The 27935-nt window shown below is 41.4% G+C and overlaps 1 protein-coding gene across 1 annotated transcript; it reads left to right on the top strand.

Annotated features, from left to right (window-relative positions):
• The first annotated feature begins 184 nt into the window (after positions 1-184).
• Positions 185-27425, top strand: LOC139662707 (CREB-regulated transcription coactivator 2-like). The gene is made up of 8 exons (XM_071541430.1): positions 185-255; positions 2503-2771; positions 9356-9840; positions 10389-10774; positions 13769-13967; positions 25507-25578; positions 26302-26512; positions 27189-27425. Exons 1-8 carry the CDS (start codon positions 185-187, stop codon positions 27377-27379), a joined length of 1884 nt encoding a protein of 627 aa, XP_071397531.1. The 3' UTR covers positions 27380-27425.
• The last annotated feature ends 510 nt before the right edge of the window (positions 27426-27935 follow it).

A 27935-nucleotide genomic window follows, 5' to 3' on the forward strand; every position in this document is an offset into this window, starting at 1 on the left:
CTATCCTTTTAAAAAGCACCGCAATTTGTTTTAATTATGTGTTTAATCATTTTGTTTTGTGGGTGTCAGTTTTTCAAAAGATGGATGCTTCATTTTAGAATAAAACTTTAAATATTAAAGTTATCAATTGGAGTGTAGACAGTGAAAATAAAGACGTAGTGATGTCGAATATGATGAACAAACGATGAGTGTTTTCTGTCTCCAGCTGCCTCTGCTGTCGTCTCGACCCAAATCCTGTGAAGTCCCCGGCATCAAGTGAGTCTGACACCTCTGACACACACACACACACACACACACACACACACACACACACACACACACTGTTCACCATGGAGAAACACTCCGTTCTTACATCACACACATTATGTCATACCATTATGCCGTGTTTCTTTGGTGTGGCCTCATTTGTCCCTGAAACAAGGGCAGGGTTCCCACGGTCATTGGATTTTAGTGCTTTTTCTGTTTTTTATAAATATTTATCTATTTATTTATCTATCTATTTTTTTATAACACTGACTCCAAATTAATACCAGAAATGATTACTACACTGGACAAATAGGACACACCTCTTTATATTGGATTTTAGTGCTTCTTTTATTTTATATTAATATTTTTATGGAAAATTCATGTTTTATTTCAATAGCTTCCATGTAATGTGATGCAGTGACTCTAAAGCACTAAAATCCAATATAAAGAGGTGTGTCCTATTTGTCCAGTGTAGTAATCATTTCTGGTATTGATTCAGAGTCATCGCCTCACATTACATGGAAATTCTATTATGGATCCTTGAAAAGTCATAGAAAAGTTTTGAAATTTTATCCATGAAAATGTGTGGGAACCCTGCAAGGACCGTGTGCTTGCATGCTTGTGTGTTTGTATTTGTGTGTGTGTGTGTGTTTGAATGCTTGTGTGTTTGTATTTGTGTGCGTGTGTGTGTGTGTGTGTGTGTGAATATATGGGTGTGTTGGTGTGTTTGTTTTACTCATCACTCACTTCAAAAGTATTAACATTGTTTTACTTTTTACTCCTCAGAGGCAGTAATTAGTTACTCTGCTCCTTGTATTACTTTTCCATTCCTCTTCTTCTTCGTTTTCAACTGAACTTCAGTTTGATGTTTAGTAACTATGATATTACTGAAATTCAAATCGTAGTACAACAACAACAACAACAACAATCCCGCCCTTGTATTTGAAATGTCGGGTGCTGCTGGTTGTGATGAATGTTCAGCATCAGAAAGCTGGTTTCACCATGAGCATCTCCTAAAATAAAACACATCTAAACAGCCAGGTGGAACTAAAATCTACATTTCCACTCCGCAGTATTCTTCCCAGTATCTTTCCACCAAAAAGAATCTCTGTTTCCTCTCCTCTCCATTCTTCCCTGTATGTCTGAACAACCAGTAGGAACTAAAACATCTCCATTCCTCCCAGTATCTTTTGAAGAACCAGTTTCAGCCAAAACATCTCCATCTTCCCTCCACTATCCCTCCTCCCTCCCAGTATGTTTGAACAGCCAGTTGGAAGTAAAACATCTCCATCTCCCCTCCATTCCTTCCAGTATCTTTGAGCACAACCCGTTTCAACTAAAACAACCAGATACCTCCCAGTATCTTTGAAGAACCAGTCGGAAGTAAAACATCTCCATTTACCTCAGTATCTTTAAAAAAACAGTGAGAACTGAAACATCTCCGTCTCCCTCCACTCCTCCCAGTATCCCTCCCAGTATCTTTAAACAACCAGCTGGAACTGAAACATCCCTGTTTCCCCTCTTTTCCTCCCAATATGTTTGATCACTCAGTAGGAACTGAAACTTCTCCATTTTCCATTCAATTTGTACTCTTTGAAGAACCAGTTTCAACCAAAACATCTCCATTTCTCTTCCATTCCTCCCAGTGTCCTTCCCAGTATCTTTGAAGAACCAGTAGGAACTAATGGTTCTACTGCTGTCTGTCCTTTATCTGTTTTAATTTTCTGTTTGTTTTATTTCCTTTTCAAAAGCACTTTGTAACTATGAATATAGTCTTACTTACTTACTAAAACATCTCCATCTCCCTCCACTCCTCCCAGTATCCCTCCCAGTATCTTTAAACAACCAGCTGGAACTGAAACATCCCCGTTTCCCCGCATTTCCTCCCAATATGTTTGATCAATCAGTAGGAACTGAAACATCTACATTTTCCATTCTTTGAAGAACCAGTTTCAACCAAAACATCTCAATTTCTCCTCCATTCCTCCCAGTATCCTTCAGTATCTTTGAAGAACCAGTAGGAGCTACTGGTTCTACTGCTGTCTGTCCTTTATCTGTTTTAATTCTCTGTTTGTTTTTGTAACCATAAATAAAGTTTTACTTACTAAAACATCTCCATCTCCCTTCCATTCCTCCCAGTATCCTTCTCAGTATCTTTGAAGAACCAGTAGGAACTGAAGCATCTCTGTTTCCCTCAGCATGTTTGAAGCACCAGTCTGAACCTCTCCCTCCTTCTCCCTCTCCTCCCCCCTGCAGTATCTTCCCCTCCCCGGAGCAGCCGTCCACGCCGGCGCACGGCGTTCCCTCGGCCCTGAACACGGGCGGCTCGCTGCCGGACCTGTCCAGCCTGCACTTCCCCTCGCCGCTGCCCACGCCGCTGGACCAGGACGAGCCGGGCTACCTGGGATCCTCCTCTCTGAGCGGGGGCAGCAGCACGGGGAACCTGGCCTCCACGCTCACACAGCTGGGCATCAACGCCGCCGCCGGGCAGGGAGGCAACGGCACCTTCCACCACCACACGCCCGGTGGGTACAGAGGTGTGTGTGTGTGTGTGTGTGTGTGTGTGTGTGTGTCAGTAGGGTTACACCAATATCCGGGGCCGATATTGGTCTTTTATTGAAAATCAGATCTGGTCCAGTCTGGTATGATGCTGTTTTAACAATTACATATTAATAGTAGAATTGACACTTTGATCAGATTCCACACAGATATGTATACATTTTTTTTCTTCCTCTACTTCTACTTCTTCTTTTATTCGTATCAATATCCTGGGTTTCAGTGGAGAGTTTTAGTGTCCCATCGTGGTCTAAATTCAGTTTCAGAGGCTTTTCTTTCTTTTTTTTGTTTTTGGTGATGTGGAGGCAGTTAAAAAGAAAGACAAACAAGATAAGGCGAATGCCGTGAATCATGTCACTAATTATGTCACTAAATCTATCACAATATATCACCAAAAGATATGAATGGCCAGCAGTAGCATCAGTTTTATTTTTTATCATTTTTTAAAATTTTTGTTTCTTGTGTATCTTTGTATCTTTTTTTTTATGATCAACACTTTATTTGGTTTTTAAACAGACATAACAACCTTAAACAATGGGCAATGGTAGAAACAGAGAAAAGAACTTAAATCATACTTAATACCATACTAAAATATATATATATATATACAAAAAAATACATCAGAATAATGTACAAAATACAATAATTACTACAAAGTATTAAGTACAAAATAAATAATTACGTTTAAAAAAAAAATAAGGGGGAATTGGCAGGATAGGGGTTCAGGGCCATAGCAATGTGAAGCATATTCAATGTGTTAGGAAATACAAATAAATTGCAAATAAAAGGACTGTTACCTGATTGTGAGGTTTCAAGGGCCTTTAATGTGACTAAGGTATCTGTTCCATTTCAGACTATATCTATCTACCTGATTATTAATCCTAAAAGACAATTTCTTGTGTATCTCTGTATGTGAAGTTCACAGTGAGTTTGCCTCACATGCATGTTGTCTGGTAGATGAACACAGAACAGTGCTGGTGCAATAGACAAAACACATTTTGTTTTCTCTGCAGCTGCTTTACATAACACAGTTCAGCATCATGACCTTTATCAATTTCAGTTTCAATTTTAGAACCGTCATCAGCTACTTTCATTTGGAGATGGGCCGTTTTGGACCCATTTTTTTGTTTCTGGCCTTCAATCCAATTCCATTAAAAAAACGACTGTGTTTTGCAGACGGACTGACCTTTTTATTTTTAGTCGGCTTTCTGTTTCTGTGTTCACTCGTACATCAAGCTCAGGTCACGCTGCCTTTTGCATTGTGCCTGTTAGAGCTAAGGGGGAGACTGTCCTGTAACCAGAACGCCACAGGTTTGACCCCCCTGCACCGGCCTGTGTGTCCCGTCAACAACAGCCATGCATCCTGTCTTGATGCTCTGAACTCCTGTACCTGCTCACTCATTGTGAATCTTGTCTGGATGAAGGCTTCAGCTAAATGACTAACATGTGAAAGACAGGAGAGGAAGTCTGTGGGTGAGAAGGAGGGAGATCAGTGAGCGGTGGGGGAAGCACTGCGCGCTAAATTTAACCTCAGAAAGAGTGAGAAGAGGGAGGCTTTTTCGGGTAGGGTGGAAGCTCTGTCGGAAAATGTAGCCGTCGCTTATCTGCCGTGTGAGGTGAGCGAGCCGACCGCGGCAGGAAGCTGCTGTCAGCTCAGACTCCTGCCTCCGCTCCCTCATCTGGATCAGCAGTTCACTCACAGCCCTGCGGTCCCGTCTGTGTAGATTCATTTCGGTCGTCCGGGTAGTAAGATCGAAATCCAGAGGTGACGCGGCCTCTCGGACGAGCGGCGAGACGTCTTCAGCTGGTCTTTACTGCGTATTGTTGTGCTGCAGACAGACAGCTGGACTCACTGAACCACTTTAGTTTCAGTATCTAAGACAACAGTGGTGGGTGGTAATGTTTTACGTCATTACTTTTCCCAGTAACGAGTCGTTCAATGAGTTACTATTTCACTTTCAGTAATAATATTATAGTTCCCAATCCCAAAAATAAGTTATATTTTGTTTTTGCCCCGTTTCGTCTGTTTAATAATAATAATAATAATAATAATAAACTTTATTTGTATAGCACCTTTCATACAAGAAATGCAGCTCAAAGTGCTTTACAACAAAGAAATGACATGCACCAAGTGCTTCACATAAAACTTGATAATAATAGTGAAAATAAGATAAAGATGAGAATAGAATACATAGAATGCATCTTCACATGAAAATAGACATAGAATGAGCATAACATAAGATGGAAAATAAAACCCACTGAACAATAATAATAATAAAAGTACATAGAATGCATAAAATCAAGTAAAATACAACATTTTAAAAGAAGTGCAGCAGTGCATAAGTGCGACAACAGTGGTGGGTGGTAATGTTTTACGTCATTACTTTTCCCAGTAACGAGTCGTTCAATGAGTTACTATTTCACTTTAAGTAATAATATTATAGTTCCCAATCCCAAAAATAAGTTATACTTTGTTTTCGCCCTGTTTCGTCTGTTTGACTGTTAGCAGGAAAACTCCACAAGTTATGAACGGATTTGCATGAAACTTTGTGTGAAAGTTTGGCGAGGAACGACTGATTCACTTTTCACACCAGGGGGTGGGGGGGTGGGGGGGTGGCTTCTCATGCATGGCTTCTCACTAAAGGCAGATAACTTCCAAGAATAGATTCACGTAACATCATCAGACTTTGTGGCCAATCAGCAGACAGAAGAAGAGGCAAACCCCTCCATTCTTGGACCAATCAGACAACATGGAGGCAGTGGGGAGATCATCTCCTGTTTAGACAGAACCAACCTGCTGATCTCTCCAGACCTCGGTCCAGTGGTGGAAGAGCATCACTGATGGAAACTGAACAGACAGAGAGCTGATTGGTCATGTGGAGTTGAGATAATCAGATAAAATGATTAAAAGTGTGTAGAATGTGAACGGGCAGATCTCATGTCCCATTCAGGTCCAGTCAGGAAAATGTGAAACAAATTATACATTTTTGGTGAAATTCCAACATGTGGAACTGGAAAACTGATAGTTGCATAGTGTTGGAGGAGGAATGAGATCTACTGAGTGCCGTCTAGTTACTTTTGTATTACTTTTTACTTTTGTGTTATCAACCAGTGCCCAAAATTAACTCTTTGGCTCACCCACCAAGGGCTGCTGAACTAAAAAAAATCCTGCCAATCAGACAAAATAATCTACATTCTTCACAGAAGTACAGTATGTCACCCTGCTCCTTCTAAATGCTATTTTCTCAGGTTCTGTGTGAAATATTCAGTAAAGAGAAGAGCAGATTTAATGTAAAACTTATACAGCAGATGTTTGTTGTGGCTGTGTGTCTCCACATGGGAATAACATTCAACTTCCAACTAATGTCCTGCTGGTTAACCATCCAGGACGCTTTGTGTAGATCACACCAACTTGATTGACTCACGGTTAGAGAGAGTGTACGGTGGCCAGCAAGGACAAAGTTTGAGAACAGGCAAAGACTGTTGTGTATATAACAGGGTTCCTACGCAGGTCTGGAAAGTCTGGAAAAGTATTAAAAATGAATTTGATCATTTCCAGGTCTTGAATAGTTTGGGAATTTGAAAAAATGTCTGGAAAAGTATGGAAAATGTTGCGGTTCAGGTCTGATACACACATAATTCTAGCTTTTATGTTGTTGTAGAGCCACTTTGAGTCCACAGTTTTTGTTGATGTGAAGAATAATGTTCAGATAGAGGGACGCTCTTATTACCCAGCCGCTGTCAGCATGCATTATATCAAACACCCACCAAAATCAAATCCAGTCAAGAACATAGGGTCTGGGAAAAATCTGAAATTTTAAAATGGAAACCGTGTAGGAACCCTGCCAATCATCTCACATATTCTGATATTTGTCGCTGTGAAGAACAATCTTCATCTATACAGTGATATGACCTAGTTAGCAGGGGCAAGATGTCTATCTGCATAAATTAGATTGAACACCAGACAAAATCTTCAAAACAAATCAAGCTCTGGAAAAAGTATGGAATTTTTCAATTGAAAATGTGTAGGAACCCTGATATAACAACCAAAGACTGTGTATATAACATTCAAATGTTATTTTCTCCGACACTTATTGATTTATCCGCCGAAGACAGATTTTACCGGCATTTGGCGTTTGAAGTGAAGGATTTGGACCCTCTTGGTCTCCTTTCCCTGGTTTTCCCCCTAAACCTGGTCAAAAATAGAAAAGAAAAGTGAAAAGTGGATGAACCCGTCCTGCTTACAGCGCTCCTTCACCGATCTGGAAAGTCTGGAAATGTATGGAAAAAGAATTGGACATTTTCCAGGTCTTGAAAAGTTTTGTGGAAATTGTGGAAAAATATGATTATAATGTCCCGATATGTCATTGTGAAGAATAATCTTCATCATCCATGGAGTGATGTGGCATTTAGTAGAGACAAGACGACAATCTACGTAAAATCTTCAAATCAAATCAAGAGAATAAGGTTTGGAAATTTTGAAATTGAAGCCGTGTAGGAACCCTGTACTCAGTGGATATATAAGGAAAGAAGGAAGGGAAGGAGGAGGTGAAGTAAGGAAAGGAAGCCAGGAGGAGGTGAAGGGAGGAGGAGGTGAAGGGAGGAAGGTGCGTTTGGGGACGGAGCTGGTGTTTTGGTGTGATGGATCGCTGGGGGAAAACAGCCGGGCGGCTCTCAGGGGGGCGGAGTCTATTATTACACCCAGGTCCGTCTGCAGGGGCGGAGTGATGAAACCTCATTAGTCAAGACTGTATTCATATGAGAGTTTGGGTCCAAAATGAAATGAATTTTGCAGTAATGCTGATATGAAGATCCCAAAATCACAATATATGATTATCCATGATTATTATGCCGCACTGTTTTGTTCTGGGAATTTGTGTTAATTCATCTTTGTCCTCACAAGTTTACATTAGTTTGGGATTTTCCGACCACCTACTCTTACAAAGTGATTTATATCAAAAACTTTAAACCAATTTTCATTCCTTTTTTTAAAGACGGCAGGTAACTTAAATCCTGGGATTTTAAGAAATGAGCACAATTTTACCGACTGGCTTCTGTATATTCCAGAGATATTGAATGATCAATTTAAGGAAGTGGTTTCTTTCCAAAATAAATATACAGCGTTTTGGAAATGGATGCTTTATGTTTATATCTTAATATTCTAGCTGTAAAACAGTCGAGGCTCGTACTTTGATATTTTACCATAATATAATACCATAATATACCATAATAATTGCTGCTGCAACACTGTAATTTCCCTTTGGGGATAAATAAAGTACTCTATCTATCTATCTATCTATCTATCTATCTATCTATCTGTCTATCTGTCTATCTGTCTATCTATCTATCTATCTATCTATCTATCTGTCTATCTATCTGTCTGTCTATCTATCTATCTATCTATCTATCTATCTATCTGTCTGTCTGTCTGTCTGTCTGTCTGTCTGTCTGTCTGTCTGTCTGTCTGTCTGTCTATCTATCTAATAGCAGTTTAGGAGAAATTACAGTCTTTAAATTCATGTAAATTGATTATGCTAATGATCATTGGGGCTCCTTTGGCCCAGTGAGCAGCCTACTTCTCACCGGATCTCATTGTGTATTCTCTTAAATGTACAGTTGAGGCTGCTGGTGGGTGTGTGTGGTTTTTCACAGTAAAATGACTTGTGGGTTTCTTTGATGACTGTGTGTGTGTTCCTCAGAAACTGTAACTGCTCTGTGTTGGCATATGTCATGTCATTATTCACCCTGCTCACTTCTCCTAAGGAGTTACCACTTACCTGCTGGAGGGAAATTCTGCAGGGAGTCGAGTCACTTTGCTCCCTCAGCGGGCCGCTGGGGCTTCTGTTGTGTTTCTGTGAGCGTTTGTCATGTTTTCACTGCTAATTTGAATGTGATCTACACCACCAGTCCACAGCCTGGACCCACCTGACTGAATGTTCTGTGTTCTTCATTCCTCTTAAAGCCATTTTGATCTAAAGGCTTCTGCTTAAATGCTTGAAATGAGTTTCTTAGACAAATATAAATAGTGAAGTTGATCCTATGTATGAATTTCTTTCCAAAGCCTTTGCCTTTCCATCAAGGCAAAGGGCGGCTACTTTAAAGAATCTAAAATATAAGATAGTTTAGATTTGTTTAACACTTTTTTGGTCACTGCATAATTCCATTTGTGTTATTTCATAGTTTTGGTGTCTTTGCTATTATTCTAAAATGTGGAAGATAGTAAAAATACAGAAAAATGCTTGTGTCCAAGCTTTTGACTGGTAGTGGACAGTCTCTTGTTTCATAGCTGCTCTCCTCTGTCTTTTTTTTTTTTTTCTGTCACAAGTATAAGATGCAGCCAGTCCTCAAGCTTGTGATGCTTATGATTCACATTTTCCATTTCAGTTTCAGTCTTGCTCATGGACACTTTGACAGGACACTCTCTCTGTTTTGGGGATCAAACCTGCAACTCTTTCTTCTATTTTCTCTCCTGTGTTGTGTTTCTATACGAAGCTTTGTTCAGCCTGGTTCAGAATCTGTTTGTTTATAGAGGTTTTTTTTTCTCCCCCCTCAGGTCTCCTGGCGTCTCTACAGAGCACGCTCAGTAACCCCTCCCTGCAGTCGTCGCTAAGCAACCCCAACATCCAGTCGTCGCTCAGCAGCCACTCCTTTTCCAACTCGCTGAGCTCCGCCTCCCTGCACTCGTCACTTAGCAACCCCTCCCTGCAGTCCTCGCTCAGCTCCTCCCCCTCCCTGCCCTCCTCCCTCAGCAACCAATCGCTGCATTCCTCCCTCAGCAACTCGTCCCTGAGTGGCCAGTCGCTCCAGTCGGTGTCCAGCAGCAACCCCAGCTACAGCAGCGGAGTGGGCGGGTCCAGCTCCTGCTCCTCCTCCTATTCGCCGCTGATGAGCGGGCAGGGCCAGCCGCCACTCAGCACGTCGCCACGGAGACTGGTCCAGCTCTCGCCTCTCATCCTGCCCATGGGAGGGGAGACGCGCAGGCATCACTCCAAGCAGTTCTCCCCTACCATCTCCCCCACCCTGTCCTCCATAACCCAGGTAATACACTCCTCCATAACCAGTTGAATCCAACCTAACTTACCAGACAGAGACAAACATTTTCCAGCAGAGCAGTGTGACCAAGTCAACTTCACTCGTGCCCCAAGTATAGTCTAAATTCTTGAGGCACAAGTCTCAAGTCAAGTCCCAAGTCTAAATGTAGATTTCCAAGTCATTAATGTCAAGTCTCAAGTCTAAATGTAGAACAGCAAGTCAAGTCAGAACAAATCCAAGTCCAGTATCAATTTAATATCTTAAAGAAAACGAAATATCTAGGGCTTCTTCTAGGACTTTTAATAGGATAAAAACTTGGTAAGAGCATCATGAGTTTGATTTCTATAATCAGTTTCAACTTCAATAAATTCAATCATTCCATACAAATTCAGAAAACAGAATTTAAATTCAGTCGTCTGCTGTAAGTATTCTCTACATCAAGTGTCAAGTAGTTAAAATTGGCTCAAGTCTAAGTCATGTGACTCGAGTCCCCGCCTCTGTTTTCCAGCATGTCTCTGTGTGGTGTTAATGTGCGGCCTGGCTCCTCCCCACAGGGCGTTCCTCTGGACACCAGCAAGCTGCCCCTGGACCAGCGGCTGCCCCCCTACCCCTTCAGCCAGTCCCACCAGCACCAGCACCAGCCTCACCCCGGCCTGCCCGGCTCACCGGCCGGCCAGCAGCCCCCCGCCCTGGGCCAGCACCACCACCAGCAGCTGCTCCGCCTGCAGCAGCCGCGGCCCAACGCCCAGCAGCAGCAGCAGCAGCAGCAGCAGCAGCAGCAGCAGTCCCAGGCCCTGCAGCAGTCCCAGGCCCTGCAGCAGTCCCAGGCCCTGCAGCAGTCCCAGGCCCTGCAGCAGTCCCAGGCCCTGCAGCACCTCCACCTGCAGAACCTCCGCAACGCCCACAACCAGCACATGCAGCAGCACGTTGGCACGGTAAAGTCTGGTTCAAATCCACATGCAGGAGAACACTGAAACACATCGAACACAGCCCACTTTTTACTAAGTGTCTGTGAGCAAGACAGAGACCTTAAACCAGGACCTGACATACTTACTTGACTTTATACTGTGATGTCTGGTGGCATTAATAAACTGCTGAGCTCATGCAGCATCAGAGTGACAATCACCTTGACAACAAAGTACAGTAAAGCTGCAGGAATTAGTATTGGTGACATTGCTGCAAAGACGTATTGACATCTAACATCCTAGGACCTACCAGACTGTACATGTCAGGCTACATACAGACAGACTGTACATGTCAGGCTACATACAGACAGACTGTACATGTCAGGCTACACACAGACAGACTGTACATGTCAGGCTACACACAGACAGACTGTACATGTCAGGCTACACACAGACAGACTGTATATGTCAGGCTACACACAGACAGACTGTACATGTCAGGCTACACACAGACAGACTGTACATGTCAGGCTACACACAGACAGACTGTACATGTCAGGCTACACACAGACAGACTGTACATGTCAGGCTACACACAGACAGACTGTACATGTCAGGCTACACACAGACAGACTGTACATGTCAGGCTACACACAGACAGACTGTACATGTCAGGCTACATACAGACAGACTGTACATGTCAGGCTACACACAGACAGACTGTACATAGTGTACAAACGCTGAAATCTGTCATTTCCCTGCTTTGTCTCTCCCTCTGGTGGCAAAAATATTTGAATTGTTTGGATTACAACCAAACAACCTCAGTCAGTATTACCAGAGATGGTGAATTAAAAGTCTCTGGTATTATATTATCAGTTATATTATCAGAGAAGGTTAGGAAATGTCCTGCATGTATAATGGAATTTAGAGAAAGACCCATGGGGATGGGGTAGGTCAGGATTAAGGAGCGACCAAAGGAGCAGGTGTATGCTTTCTGTTACTTTTCTGTACTGTCTTAGTTATAATGACATGGCTTTATTGCGACTAAAACGTTAAGTTATGAATTTATTATGGGGGAAAAAAAGTATATATTTTATTTGCTTTTTTATTTCCTGTTTTATTTACTTACCGGTCTATCAATGCCCTGGTATACCTATATGTTACGTTATTGACAGAGGTTACTTGTTGATGTACACCTGCAAACCTTGTGGAAAATAAAATAAATAAAAAAAATTGGTCACAAAAAAAAAAGAAAAGGTGTAGCAGCAGTGTGGCTCAGTAGTAAACAGTTCCACTGCAGTAAAAATGATGCTTCCTGCAGCTCATGAATTTCAGCAATAACATCACATGTGACTGTGGAAATATTGAGACTTGACAGTAACAGCAGCATACATTGTGCTGCTAGCAGATCAGTCAGGTTGGACAAAAACTATTTTCAGTGTTAGCTCTTTGGGCCGGCTAGTACAGCAAATTGTTAGTATGCTAACTAGCTAGCGGCACTCGGCTACCCAGTGCAGCTAACCTGTGTTTTCTGGTTGGTTTGGAGACTTTTGTTCTACCCAGTCAAACATTTCAATAGTGGTCTATGTGTCTCCAGCCATGGTAACACTACTAACTGGTACTGTGTGACCTGACTCCACCGCCCAGATAGATAAAATGACTTTTTATTCCTGGAAAAAAGTCCTAGATTCCAGATTTAAATTAAACTCTATTGTCCCCCGGGGCAAATTCTCCTCACATCCAGGTGCATAAAACCATACAGCCATAAAACATAGAGCCATAAAACACAGAGCAAGACACAAGAGCAATAAATTAGAGACATCACCATCCGTCCATAGAACAGCACTAAAATTAACAGCAGTACCAATAGACTCCAGACTCTCCTATAATAATAAATGAACCAGAGCTAAGCAGGTTCGTGGCACAGGAGATAAGAGTTCCTCTCTCTGTCTGACTTCTGAAACTCAAATTTCCTGAACAGGAGATGGAGGACAGTACATTACACATGTCACTCAACATTTATACATTCACAGCCATCCTCACACCCGTCAGTCACCTACACAAATACCACAACACCATACTTATAACCTTGACCATTGCAAAAAAAGACAATATTGCTCAACTGGAAATACAGACACAAAATAACGTCACAGTGGCTCAGTTTGTTAGCAGAACACAAATCACTGCATCTAACAAAAATCAAACAGCTAAATGTCCTGACACCTGGGCCCCTTCCTGAAAACTCTGAATCTGCCAATGAACTAAGACCTTTCTTTTTTTTTTTTTTTTTTTTTTTTTAGATTAATTATAACCCTGTGGAGACTGTCTGTCTATCTGTCATTTTATCCCCACTAACACTATGTAGGGGCAGGTGGGGCTTTTTTGGTTTTCGTTTGTTTCTTTTGTTTTTTATATATGCACTTTATCTTGGTTCTGGAGTGGTGACACCTTGTCTGTAAATAATAAAAAAAAGGAAAATAAATAAATAAATAAAAGCAACCCTCACCCCCTCCCAAAAACCCCCCCAAAAAACATTTATACTAGGGCTGAACGATTTTGAAAAAATACCTAATTGCGATTATTTTGACTGATATTGCAATTGCGATATAATTTGCGATATTATCATTATTCTCATTTTCATTGAAAAACGTATTAAAATGATTATGGTGTGATTTTTGCGGGGATCTGTACCAAACAAAGATGTTTTCTTAAGTCTGTAGAATATGATGTGTAGGCCAGGACATCTCTGCAGCACCACAATATTTACTTTAAAATGGTATTTTGACACATTTCGCCTTTAACAAATATTGCGCCTCCTGTGATTTGAAAATTGCAGTAGGCCATATTGTGATTTCAATAAAATTTTGATTAATTGTTCAGCCCTAGTTTATACATTCAGCCTTTTACAGCTTCGAGCAGCACAGTGTACAGTGTGGTTGTGTCTGTAGTGTAGTGAAAAAGTCGTGACTCCGCACTAACGCCCCCCTCTTCCCCCGCAGCAGCAGCAGCAGCAGCAGCAGCAGCAGCAGCGGCCCCGCGGCGCCGCAGCTCAACACGGCCAACACACTGCTGATCAAGAGCGAGAGTGTGTCGGAGCAGAGCGGCCTGAGCTCCCACTGTCTGGTCAAACAGGAGGCGGAGCAGCAGGCGGAGCAGCAGAGGGCCGGCGGCCTGCCGCAGCTCCAGCAGATCAGCCAGAGCCTGGCCACCGACCTGGGACTGTACAACGTGAGTAACTGAGACCGGGCTGTTCAGATCGGGCTGGGCCAGATACCGAAAAAAATGTACCAAAACTGACACTGGCTCTCTCTCACCGGCCAAATTCTCTACATGTCGGTCTGTTCGGTAAATACACTACCTGTCAAGTTTGGACACACACATTTTTCTTTATTTTTACTATTTTCCACATTTTAGAATAATAGTAAAGACATCAAAACTATGAAATAACACAAATAGAATTATGCAGTGACCAAAAAAGTGTTAAACAAATCAAAACTGTCTTATATTTTAGATTCTTTTAAGTAGCCGCCCTTTGCCTCAATGGAAAGGCAAAGGCTTTGGAAAGAAATTCACACATAGGATCAACTTCACTGTTTATATTTGTCTAAGAAACTCATTTCAAGCATTTAAGCAGAAGCATTTAGATTAAAAAAACACAGTTTCATTCGTGCTGCTTCATGAGTCGCTCTTCACAGCAGCAGAGCTGATGTGGAATCAGCTGTGTCAAGTCAGGCAGAGGAGGACAGAATAAGACGCTAAATAAAGTGGGTTTACCTTCAAAATAAAAGCATCCTGTTTATATTTATGATGCTAATGGTGATTCCTGCGCTGGGGTTTAGAAAAAAAAAAAACAAATTATTGCTTCATTTATCGTTATCGAGGTACACGTGACAGTATATAGTGATATGAATCTCAGGCATATGGCCCAGCCCAGTGCTCAGATTACGAGCAGCAACCCTACAGGAAGAAAGTCATTTTCAGTGGGAGTCGGCGACGGGGGGCTACACATGGCGCCGTGTTCATTCTCACAGTGATAGTTCCCACTGCTCTATAACCCTATAACTTTATTCACACATCAAGACAGCAACAAAACACATTCGGCCTGGCAGTAGGAGGCTGCTATTGGAGGAGCTCCAGGTGAATTTGGTCCTTTCGTTTCATTTCAGACCTTCAAGTCCTTACAGATTCTATTTTGTATCAGTTATTACATGTGATTTCCACTATAAAAGCTCTCCCGCTCTCTCAAACTGCTGACGTGATGTAAGAGAAGGGAGGCAGAGGCAGAGCTCTCCCTGCTGACTGGAGACGGTATTTGTTTGTTTGTTTATTTATTTATTTATTTATTTATTTATTAGTTTGACAGGGACAGTGCACATAAAACAAAATATACCAGAATTAGCCAAGAAGGCTAGTTTGCATCCGTAGTCCCTGGGCAGGTAGTATAAAGAACAAGCACTGGACATTAGACATTAGATAGACATACATTAGTTAATAGAAGGAGGGAGTTACATAAACTGTGTAACAGTAGACAAGCAATAGATAAGATAAGATCAGTTCAACTAAAATAGTTAGTGTAAATTCATCAATATCATCAGTAGTTAGTAAGAGCATTATCAGTTAGTTAGTGGAAGTATCCGTGTCAACATATATATATACACACAAGTCAAGTCTTGTCTTCTTCTGTTTCAGATCAGACTCAGATATTCACTAAATACTGATCAGACTTCAGTCTAAAACAAACAGAAAAACATGCCCACTGTAGCACAGATGGTTGTAGGACAGCGGTCTGACTGAAATAGCAGATTTACTGACTGGCTCTTGGTGAATGCTTTTTCTCTGAAGAGCCTTACATGAAGTTAAGTCAAGTTTATTTATAAAGCACATTTCATACGACAGGCGTAGACTCAATGAGCTTCAAAATAAAAAGCAAAAAATAGGGAAAGATCATACATGACAAAAACATATAAGATAGGAACATATAAGATAAAAAGGTATTACATAAATAAAAACATATAAAAAAAGATAAAAACATATAAGGTATTATAATAAAAAGGAATAAGATAAGAAGGTATTATTATTATTATTATTAAAAAGGGAATAATAGTAATAATACTGATTCTAAAATAAAAGTTTTCCCGTTAACCACACACTTTAAACTAAAAGCTTGCGAAAAGAGAGATGTTTTTAGTCTGCTTTTATAAGAAGACACTGTTGTAGCAGACCTTTCCAGAGAGCAGGACCATAATGACTGAAGGCACCATGAGCTGATTTAGAGTTTATTCTAGATACAGTGAGGAGACCTTTATTTGATGATCTAAGGGATCTGTCCGGTGTGTGTTCAGTGAGCTTGTCAACGACGTAGGAAGGAGCTAAGCCATTCACAGATTTAAAAACAATAAGAAGTATTTTAAAATCAATTCTTTGTTTTACTGGGAGCCAGTAAAGAGAATTCCATGAGACAAACTGTACATTATAGTATGGATGACTACAGTGGGAATGGGACGTCTTATGAGGATGGAAAACTTAAGATTTCATCTACCTGACTCAGTTACTGCTGGTTTCTAAAATATTACTACTGCTTTTGTTATTTCACCGGCCAAATATGATTTTTCCAACAGAGTAGAACCTCCAAACAGCGGCTGGTGACCCGCTAGAGTATGAACTTATTATAGGCAAGGCAAGGCAGCTTTATTTGTATAGCACATTTCATACACTGAGGCAATTCAAAGTGCTTTACAGAGTGATAAAAAAAATACAGTAAAGGTAAAAAATGTACAATTAAAAAGTGCAAAAGTACAGACAAGAGATCCACAAGATAAAAGACTTAAAAAGTAAACTAGTGCAGTTCAAATCAAGTGAAATCGAAAGATAAAAGAAAAGACAGTGCAAGAGGATTAGAAAAGTGCATTCAAATCACATTTAAAAGAAAATAAAAAAGATATAAATAAATAAGTAGATGCCCTAGATTTCTTCAAAAAGCCCCGGCCGAACAGAAACGTTTTAAGCCCTGATTTAACAGATTGTAAAGTGTAATATAGTGTGTATAGTACAGTAATAATCTGCAGTGTGTTCATATTCAGAAATGTCAGTTTTCATGTAGCCTTACAATCATGATTCATCTCATACCCAGTTCATGAAAATTTTATACTTGGTGTTGTGAAGGTCTGTGAGCAGGTTCCTCTTTCCTGGGAAAACTCCTCTGCTGCACAGGAAGTGATGCCTTTTTACGTTTCCGGTTTGTTTGGAATCAACAGAAGAAGAAGAACTGGGTAGTTAGCATGAGCAGCGATAGCCGCCGTAGCTGAACAGACAGAGAAAAGAGAAAACTGCATCAACAGAAAATCCCAGGAAAAAGAAACACAGTAATAATCGTTCAGAGGAAGATAAGCCGCTTTTTCCAAAGATGAAAAACACTCCAAGATGAGAAGGGACGTGCATGTAGACTAACTCCACAGCCACAGTCAGCATGTACCAGCTGGCTCAGTGTCTCTGGTGCCACAGCAGTGCCTTTAGCCTTTTAGAGTGATGTTGAACTTTGGTAGTACCTTGGGTTGTGTGCAGGCAAAAAAAAAGTGAGAGAATAATTTTTTATATTTTGGCAGAATCTGCTTTGTCAAAGTCTTGTCGCCCACATTTTTTTCATCTATTTACAATTATTGATAAACGTTTTATTTTCTTAGTTCCATCATAAGTTTCCTCCGACCGGATGTTGGTGTTCCACTTGTTCAAACTGAAAGGTTTAATAAACATAAAGAAAGAGATTCACTTAAAAACAATTCCACAGCATGAGTTTTTTTATATATATAGTCAGAATCTGCTTTGTCGGCGTTCCTTTATGTGCTAGAAGTGATTTTCAGACTGTTCCTCCAGACAATGGCAGTGAATGGAGAGAGAAAAAAACACAATTCTCCAGTCTGCTCTACCAGAGCAACAGATCACAGAATCACTGATTTTGGGGTTTTATCATGGAGGAAGAGACACGACCCAAGACTCTACCAGAGTCAATACCAGCTCTATTGAAGCTCTATTTTAAAGTCTAAAGTTTAGACTTTCTGGAGTTTTCTACTGGAGTTGCAGACACTAAATACAACCTTTATAACTGGAGAGTTTCATTCTAAAATAAGACCTGACACTCTGACAAAATAATTGCATGAAAGTCAAACACATTATGATTCAACAGTGATTACAGCAGTCATCTTAAGACTTTGGCTCACAGATTTCAATCTACATTTTTGAAATGCTGGATGCTGAATTTCTGGCAGGGAAATTTTAGCATTTCATAATGAAACCCTTGTCAGCTGCACCGGCATATTGACTATTATTCTTTTCTGATTGTTTATATATATATATATACACTTTGTCCCATGATGAAATCCATTGATTTTGTTCATCAAGAGTCTACCAGAGCAACAGATCACAGAATCACAGATTTTGGGGGTTTTATCCTGGAGGAAGAGACACAACCCAAGACACTACCAGAGCTACACAGAGCTTTAAAAACCTCCGTTACTTCTCCCTCGTTCCCCCGCTCCGTCACGGTCAGCTTCAGCTCAGCCGCCATGCAAAGCGGTGCGGTTCAGATCTGAGGTTGTTTGTTTTGTTTTGTTGAGCTGAGCTGAGCTGCTGTTTCCTCGGGCCTTCCTGCCTCGCTCTCATGTTTCCCACGGCTTCTAAGGTTTTCTGTGTCGGAGGGCGAGCGACGCACCGCCGGGCTGTCAGGACCGCGCGCAGGACAGAAATAATGATGTTGTTTACTGAACTCCGAAAGGGAAATTCTCTTTTTCTTTTTGTCACCCCCTTCTGGGAGGTCAGAGGTCGGGGTCTGGAGCTGGCAGGGGTTCAGAGTCTTGCTCAAGGACACCTCAGCAGGGTGGAGGTTGAACCCGGGTTCCTCTGGTTGAAGGACAATCTTTCTAAACACAGTAACACCTCGACTGTCTGTTTAGAGCGGTGGTTCTCAACGTGGGGTCCGGGGACCACCAGGGGTCCTTGAGGGAGTTTCAGGGGGTCTCCAGCAAACTGATGAATTGTTAAACTTCAGCATTGTTTCATTCACAAGAAGTTAACACTATAGAGAATGTAGAAGAATGACTGTTTTGATCATAGTTTCCTCTGTTATCTCTCTACCTAACATACAGATAGTCATGGAATTCTGGGAAAAATCATATCTAAGAATAAAAATATTCTCAGATTTGGGTTTGAGAGATGAAATCTCATCAAATGGGAGTCCCTGGGCCTAATATGGGTCCTTGATATGAAAAAGGTTAAGAATCACTGGTTTAGAGGACAGGGCTGCAACTAACGGTCATTTTCATTATAAATTAATCTGTTAATTATTTTTAAGATAGATAAATAATCTTTTTTCAAAGGAGACCCGACCAAGAAAGCAGAATCATGATAAACCTCTTGGTCTCTCACCAAAATCCCGGTCTCATCTGCAAATGCCTCCTCTATTTTTAGTAACTGGAAATGTATTATTGGATTAGTTGATTGAATCTCTTCTTTATTCGGTGGTGAACTGCTCACCAGTTCAGTTGTATAACTCTTATTTTTTTTTTGTATTTTACATTTGTACATTTTAGGCGTTTGCTGTAGCTGATGATGCTGTTCAGAGTAACGTCCAGTGAGCTCAGCAGTAATAATAAACTTTATTTGTATAGCACCTTTCATACAAGAAATGCAGCTCAAAGTGCTTTACAACAAATAAATTACATGCACCAAGTGCTTCACATAAACTTGATAATAATAGTGAAAATAAGATAAAGATGAGAATAGAATAGATAGAATGCATCTTCACATGAAAATAGACATAGAATGAGCATAAAAACAGGGATAGAATGCCATAATTAATGTAAAATACTGTAAGATGGAGAGTAAAACCCACTTGATAATAATAGTAAAAATAAGATAAAAATGAGGAATGCATAAAAGATGGAAAATAAAACCCACTGAATAATAATAATAAAAATAATGTTAAAAAAAATAGAGTACATAGAATGCATAAAATCAAGTAAAATACAACATTTTAAAAGCAGTGCATAAGTGCAAAGCAAAGCGCAAAAAAGAGTTTCAGGCCTGTATCAGGAAAGTCAGAGCGAGTTAAAGGCTCAAGTGAAGAGATACGTTTTTAGATTTCTTTTAAAAATATTTAGTGAGCTGGCTTCCCTGTAGAATAAGCTTCAGCTCCTAGATCAGGAACATGGCAAGGAGGTGAAGGGTCAGAGGTCAAAGGGTCACAGCAACCATGACAATAGATGGAACAAATATTCCTGTGAGCCTAGAATGAGCATGATGATAGAGAAGTGCTGTGGAAAGTAAAAACAGACATCAGGGCTGAAGAGAGATCTAGAAGAGATTTTAATTGAAGAAGGGGGATATTTTGGTGAAGGAGGGAGATGTTTGTCCGCCGCCCTAGTGGCCGTACCGCAGCAGCCAACCTGCTGATACAGCAGCCTCATGTGTCTGACACCAGCCTGCGGGCAGGATGCCGTCACCGTGCATCAGAGAGAGCTGAGAAAGAGACAAAACACTGTGAGCTAAGAAATGGGATTCCTGAAATTGAGGAAACCATGTTGTGTTTAGATGCAATAGGAATGTGTACAACAAGGATCAAATAGAAAGGAAGGGAAAAATACGATAAAAGACTTCAGTGGGTCGGCTGTGCCCGTTGCTGATGTTGACACTAGTTGCTATGGTTTCGCTGTTGCTATAGTTACACATATGCGTTCTGGACAGGGTCCCATATTGTCTCTGTTGGGTGAAAACCTTGTATCTCCAAAATGTCACTTTTGTCAATGTCACAGACTGGATCCTCTGTATTATCTATAAAAACAACATAACTCCAGTTTTGGTGTGTAAAAGTTGACATGGTGATTTATGTTTCATGATACTTGAACCCTTGATTTCTTTTAAAAACCCTATCGTAAAATACAGTGATATATGGATGCTAAGTAAGTAATGGGATTCCTGAAATTGAGGAAACAATGTTGTGTTTTGATGCAATAGGAATGTGTACAACAAGGATCAAATAGAAAGGAAAGGAAAAATATGATAAAAGACTTCAGTGGGTCGGCCGTGCCCGTTGCTGATGTTGACACTAGTTGCTATGGTTTCCTTGTTGCTATAGTCACACATATGCGTTCTGGACAGGGTCCCATATTGTCTCTGTTGGGTGAAAACCTTGTATCTCCAAAATGTAAATTTTGTCAATGTCAACAAAACGAAAGAAAAACAAAAAGACAAAAGAAAAACAGCCTTGATTTTAGCTTGATGCCAATGCATTTTTGACTTTATCCAATGAGTTTTGAAGGATTTCAGAAATCCAAGAAGTGAAAAGAGAATTTTTTTCAACCCATAGAGAAGCATGTCATCCTTCAATTGAAATGAAAATATGAAAATCAACATAATTGGAGATACAAGGTTTGCAACAGACAGCGCCGATATGTTCAAAATTGCAATGGAAAACCAAAGTTTACCAATCCTGTGCCAAACCAGACCAGGCCCACAGAGGGTGTGAGAGGGGAGGGGAGTGTGATGTGAGGTGTTTGTTGAACAGATGAGTTTTCAGTGTATTTTGTTTGGTGTTTAAATCCAACCAAGTCACATAACAGATCAAGTAACTGCATCAGGCATCATGATGCGTTAGCAGGCTCAGAGGGAAACAGGGAATTGGCTGTGGATCGGTTCTGACATAATGCTCAAACTGGTTAATCAGATATCATTCCTCATGTTTGACATTTTCCCCACATGTTTCTCAGCCAGTTGTCCACATTGATCAGTCAACTTGTTTCAGACGATGATGTTGGCCAACCGAGCCGTTAAGCAGCCAGCAGTGAGGCGTTTCTACTAAATCAGAACCACTTACTACCACACTTATTACAATAAATACACTGAAATATAGACTAGTACAGTGATTCTCAAACTTTTTCATGTCAAGGACCCTAATTTAGTCCACATTAGAGCCCCATTTGATTTTGTCTCTCTGACCCAAATCTGAGAATATTTTTATTGTCAGATATGATTTTGTCCAGAATTCCCTGACTATCTGTATTGTATTATCTAATTGTGTTAACTTCTTGTTAATGAAATAATGCTGAAGTTTAAAACCACTGAACTAGTAGACTGTATATCTATCTGTATATGTATCTACATATTGACAGTAGACCACAGCTGTATGCATGCAGCACTCTGTCACTGTGTGCATACAGCAGGTCGCAGCTTCAGTGGTGAAAAGCATGAAATAAATCAAAAGTTTCACTCCAAGAAGAGAGTGAAAAGTGACTCCTGCTCCCACAAAATGATTGATGTAACAATTTTTTTAAACACTTAAAATTAAAAGCTCTGAATTGACAAAGTATGAACGCTTCACAGACTGGATCCTCTGTATTATCTATAAAAAACAACATTTTTGGTGTGTAAAAGTTGACATGGTGATTTATGTTTCATGATATTTGAACCCTTGATTTCTTTTAAAAACCCTATTGTAATATACAGTGATATATGGATGTAGAGCTGCAACAATTAATCGATTAATCAATTAGTTGTCAACTATTAAATTAATCGCCTAAACTATTTTGATAATCGATTAATCGGTTTGAGTCATTTTTGAAGAAAAATAAGTCAAAATTCTCTGATTCCAGCTTCTTAAATGTGAATATTTTCTGGTTTCTTTCCTCCTCTATGACAGTAAACTGAATATCTTTGGGTTGTGGACAAAACAAGACATTTGAGGACGTCATCTTGGGCTTTGGGAAACACTGATCCACATTTTTCACCATTTTCTGTCATTTTATAGACCAAACAACTAATCGATTAATCGAGAAAATAATCGACAGATTAATCGATAATGAAACTAATCGTTGGTTGCGGCCCTATATGGATGCACAGTATGAAAACAAGCAGGCTATTTATTTTATCATCAGTCTTCATTCATACTTTAGATCCTCACCACTCTGCAGCAGGGAGACTGGAGTGCAGGTGTTGTTTTTACTGTGTGTGATGTAATGCTGAGGCCATATGAAACAGAAACAGTACCTGCGTCTATTTCTGGACGTCTGCTGAGTAGAAGTCATTGTCTCCTCCTGAGTCTTTGACATTGGATCGTCCGCTCGGCGCTAAAACAAACCTCAGTGACACCCGGACGCTTCCTGCCGACTCGGGTTGCCTCCCCGGGGATTTACGGTGAATTAAAGCGGCGTTTTGCCGTCGAGTATCACAACACAAGTCACTTTAATGCCGAGATTAGCCTGCAGGGTTTTCCCTTTTGTCAGCGAAACCTTAGTCTGATATGAAGCTTTTTTTCAGTCAGTGGGATGATTAATGAGGAGGCGGCACTGTCAGAGTCAACCTGCTTGACAGCTTTCATCTGATAGTTGTGTCAGCGTGAGATGACGTCTTTGAGTTTTGCAAGAAAAAGGCTTGAGTATCTGTTTTGTTGCTGTGTAACCATGGTGCGAGTGGCTTTATTGTAAAAATCTTAAAATGGTGACGAGCGAGTGTTTGGGTGGATGAGCTGCTGTGTGCCGGTGGACGTGAAAGTTTAGTTTCCTGCCTTTTGTTTAACTCAGTTACATATCAGAGAAGCAGAATGGGCCGATGTGTTGCAGTGAAACAACATGTGGAAACAGGCATGTGCAGAGGGGGGGGGGGCTGTGGGTGCTTGGGCACTTGCTCCTTTTCCCTTAATTGAACAAAAATCCCCTTCCGATCTAAATGTATTATTTTATTTTAGGCATTTTCCGAATAGTTAATAAATTGTAGCGATAGGAGCGAAAGTATTTGAGCAACTGCAAAACACAAATGAATTGTTTGCACAGTGCATCGCCCCTTTCTCTGTCCTTCTCACATGCGGACGTTCCCCCAAAACATTATTTTTTCATTTTATATATTATATAGTGAGTGGCGGCAAGACGCCCTCGAAAGCGAGAAGGGCGAAAGTAAAAGAGAAAGTAAAGCAGAAGGGACTCAAGACAACAGGTGAGAGGCAGACTGGGGACTGACTTACCTTCATCATGCAAGGAAAAAAATGTATTCAGTGACTTTATCTTAAAATCTATCCAATAAAGATTGTTATATTTTGTTTAGAGTCTTCAGCTTGTACCATTATGATAGAAATATAATAAGATAATTGAGTATTCATCACTAAGATATATATATATATATTTTTATTGTATTTAATATTTAGCACAGGCAGACAGAAATGCAGAGAGATGAGGGGGAGAAAGAAGAGGACACTGTGTCTCACTGTCCTCTAGAGATGGAAGCAAATATAACAGATGAGTAAAGTAAAGGGAGATAACAACACTGCATTGCTGCACTCCTAAAACACAGAGATTCTTCCACAGACTGTTTGACACTTTTTTCCATTTGAGCACCTGCCCCTGAAGACCTCTCTGCACGTCCCTGTGTGGAAACAAACTTCACCAGGTGTGAGGATGGAGAGAAGGTGTAGACAGACCAAAACACTTGAACCCTCTTTTAAACTCAACAGAGGAATAATTAGAAACAACAACAAATACAGTTAACAAACAATAAGAACATAGAGCCACAAGCAGCCACGGGAACTCATGGGGCAAATAATTTGACAATATGAGCTTCATTCATCGTTTTGGATCAGCTTCATTTGTGCACCACGGCCAAACAGTTTGGATTTTCAAAACTCTGGGTAACAGCTGTCATCTAGTAAATCCATATATGCAGTGTACAAACTTTTGTTGGGATTAGATCAACTTTACAGGAGAAAGAGCAAAAAAATTGTATTACATGTAATTCAAAATGGCAGAAAAACTATCAAGGTGGAAATGAAAACCTGTATGTGCAAAGAAATTAAAAGGGCAAAAAATGTATTCTACACCTTATGGTTCAGGAGTTATTGGCCAAAACGTAAAGTTGCTTGTTAAAGCGCCACCATCTGGCCGATCTGTGAAATGTTTGTTGCCTGAGTGGTGGAGGAGATTTGAAACCAAATCCACCAAATCTGGTGGATCAGAAGAAGAAGAAAACAAAAACAACAGAGTTTCAGTCCTACAGGCTTGAACCCATAAAAAAACAAACAAAGATGTACCGAGCGTTTAGGAGGAAAAAATGTCTTTAGGCTCCCTGCAGTTCAGACAGTGACAGTCTGAGCCTGTAACCTAGAGCAGTGGTTCTCAACATGGGGTCCAGGGACCACCAGGGGTCCTTGAGGGGGTTCCAGGGGGTCCCCAGCAAATTGATAAATTGTTAAACTTCAGCATTATTTCATTTACAAGAAGTTAACACGATTAGAGAATGTGGAAGAATGACTGTTCTGGTCATAGTTTCTCTGGCAAAATCTCATAAAAGTGGGAGTCTGTGGCTCTAATGTGGACTAAATTAGGAATTAAGAATAGAACAAAAAGGGTTAGAAAAAGTTAAGAATCACTGACCTACAGTGACCAGACTACAGACAGACCCTCTGTCTGTCTCAGGACTTGCAGATTGCCATCATCGTTTCAATGCAGTCGCTTTGTCAGTTGAATTTTAGTTTTCTGTCGAGGCTTCTCAGTTAATGAGATGATTTATGAAGCGGCTCATGTTGTCAGTGTGAACCTTATTCATCCTGGTAATTTAATAGTTCTGTCAGAGACTCTAGTTCTTGAACTTTCTATATTTGGACTGAAAGATTAGGTTATAGTATCTGTTGTGATGCTGTGTAACCAAGAGTTACAGACTGTTAAAGCAGCTGTCTTTCCTCTCCCCCCCCCCCCCCCCTCTTTCCCTCTCTCTATCTCTCTCTTTCTTTTTTCAGGACTCGTTGTTCAACTCTCTGCTGGACGATCCGTACCTGAGTCTCCAGCTTACAGGCAGATCCAACCAGCAGGTAAGACGAGGCTGTTCGGTGATGTAACTTCCTTCTGGCGGCCATGTTGGAGGTCCTCAGCTCTGTGAACAGCTGATTGTTCAATTCTGTTGAGACAGAAAAACAGACGGTTAATTTCTGTCTGTTTCTGACTGAACTGATCATTTCATCACTGATCCATCTGATTGATTTAGTGTTTAGATAATGTCAGCTTGTTAGCTAGCTAACCATAGCATCTGGTCAGCTAACCATCACTGTCTTGTTGTTAACACATCTGATTAGCACACTAGCTAACGTAGCTAGTAGCAGCTAGTTTTAGCATGTTCACATTAACATCAGTGTGTTTGCTGGCTAGTTAGCTAGCTAACAGTTTGTTCAGGTTAACTGAGCTGACTCTTCTCAAGCTCCAACTCTTCATGTTTTGGAGTAGAGACTAGGGCTAAAGACAAGACAGTTTACTGTGTCACAGTAACCTACATTTGGAAACAAATCCACCTTATCACACTATTCACTTTTACTGAGAACGTTACTGAATGGATCTATAGCCACACCACAAAAATCAAAAGCTTCCAGGTATCTTTCTTTTTCTTTTTGCCCAGTTGTTATATTAGTGGACAGTTGATCTCCATGATGGAGCCAGCTGTGGTTGCTGGGAGATTGTAAAGCTGCTGTACTCTGCTGAACCCTTCAGCCTGTAGTCTGAACAGCTCAGTCACACCTGATGCATTACTCTCCCTGCTGCAGTTCACCATGGAGAGCCAGGGTGACGGTCTGTCGCTGAACCACGGCGGTCTGGGCTGCGGAGGTGGCATCGACAAGAGCCAGTACCCCTCCGGCACCCAGGGGTCCCTGGACCTGCAGGACCCCGTGGACCAGCAGCTCCTCAACAACAACCAGAACCAGAACTACGGCGGTGGGGAGGGACGACACAACGTGCCCAACATCATCCTCACCGGTGAGACCAGAGCTGCTGAGACCGGATGTTCCTGCCAGGTGGCTTCCTGTTCACTGAGCAGGAACATCCGTCTGCTGTCTGGATTGTATAGAAATATGATTTAGCTGGATTATATTTACATTTAAGTGTGTCTCAGCTGTACACATTGAACTTTACTGCCTATATTTACATTAGGGATGGGCATTTCAAGTAAAAATGCTATTCGATATTCACTGGGAACTATTAGACCATTCTTCAAAGATCAGAATCAGAGAAGGACCGGTTCGGGGCTAATCTAGCCATAGCTATTTACTACTAGCAAGCTATGAAAATATACTTTTAAGACAAGACGATAGTCACATAAACTATTCGATTTTTTTTATAATTTAATGACTATTCGAAAATTCGAAAATCATGACCCATCCCTAATTTACATCCTTTAAAATTGACGGTAAATGCCTCTTCTCGCTTGTTCCCCATCCATGATTTTCCTAACAATTTATCAATATTGAATTTTTGGATGTACCAGCCGCTGTGACAGTAGATAGAGAAGTTAGTTTCCTCACAGCAAGGTTGAAATATTTGTCACTAACTGACCCAGAGGGAACTGCATCATTCGAGGGGGACGACATGTTTACCGTCTAAGTCTTAACATGCCGACCGACCCCCCCCCCCCCCCCAACCCCCCCCCCTGCAGGTGACTCTCCGCCGGGCCTGTCCAAGGAGATCGCCAGCGCTCTGTCCCACGTCCCCGGCTTCGAGATGGACCCCTTCTCGCTGGACGACCCGCTCAGGATGGACCCGCTGGCCCTGGACATGCTGGACGGCGACCTGATGCTCGCCGACCCGGCCGTGGAGGACTCCTTCCGGTCCGACCGGCTGAAGTGACCCGCCGCCTCCGCCCCGGGCGCTCGGTGGGACCGGCGGAGAGAGACGGAGGCCGCCCAGACGGAGGTGGAGGAGGACCGGGATCAGCGCTGCTTCGCCGCCCCCGCACCCCCACCCCCCCTTCCCCCCGCAGGTCGGCACAGCTATGCGGAGTGAGGTTTGGAAGTAGTTTGCCGAATTTCGACCGGGAATCCGCACGCCTCTCTTCGTTGCGGGCGGCAACGAAGGCTCGCAGAGATGGACGAAGGATTTGTCCGGGGGGGTCGGAGGGAACTGAAGGAGGGCGAGCTTTCCCGCTGCATCAGAGGCACTTAAACTGACAATGCTCTTGCAAACGCTTGAAGTCGAGGAAAAGCAAGATGTTTTCTTTATTTTAGGCATTAGCTTGTACGAGTCTTATCTGCATGTTAATGAGAAATGCACTTGGGTTAACGCAAACACGCAGGGATCGCGCACGTAAACGCCAGCTTCATGTGAGAAACCGTCGAGTGAGTCGGCGACGCTTGGAAGACGCCATCTTGAAAAGCATATGCACCCCAATAGCCCCGGAACCTTC

This window comes from Centroberyx affinis, unplaced genomic scaffold (assembly GCF_046629955.1).
Source record: "Centroberyx affinis isolate AG114_WGS23_722 - 3 ecotype Tasmania unplaced genomic scaffold, CSIRO-AGI_Caff_v1 ptg003875l_1, whole genome shotgun sequence".
Lineage (NCBI taxonomy): Eukaryota > Metazoa > Chordata > Actinopteri > Beryciformes > Berycidae > Centroberyx > Centroberyx affinis.

Coding starts and splice junctions, on each gene's coding strand:
- LOC139662707 (XM_071541430.1), top strand. CDS start 185: ATGAGTGTTTTCTGTCTCCAGCTGCCTCTGCTGTCGTCTCGACCCAAA. Junction 10,775..13,768: donor CAGCACGTTGGCACGGTAAA/GTCTGGTTCAAA, acceptor CAGCAGCAGCAG/CGGCCCCGCGGCGCCGCAGC. Junction 26,513..27,188: donor GCCCAACATCATCCTCACCG/GTGAGACCAGAG, acceptor CCCCCCCTGCAG/GTGACTCTCCGCCGGGCCTG.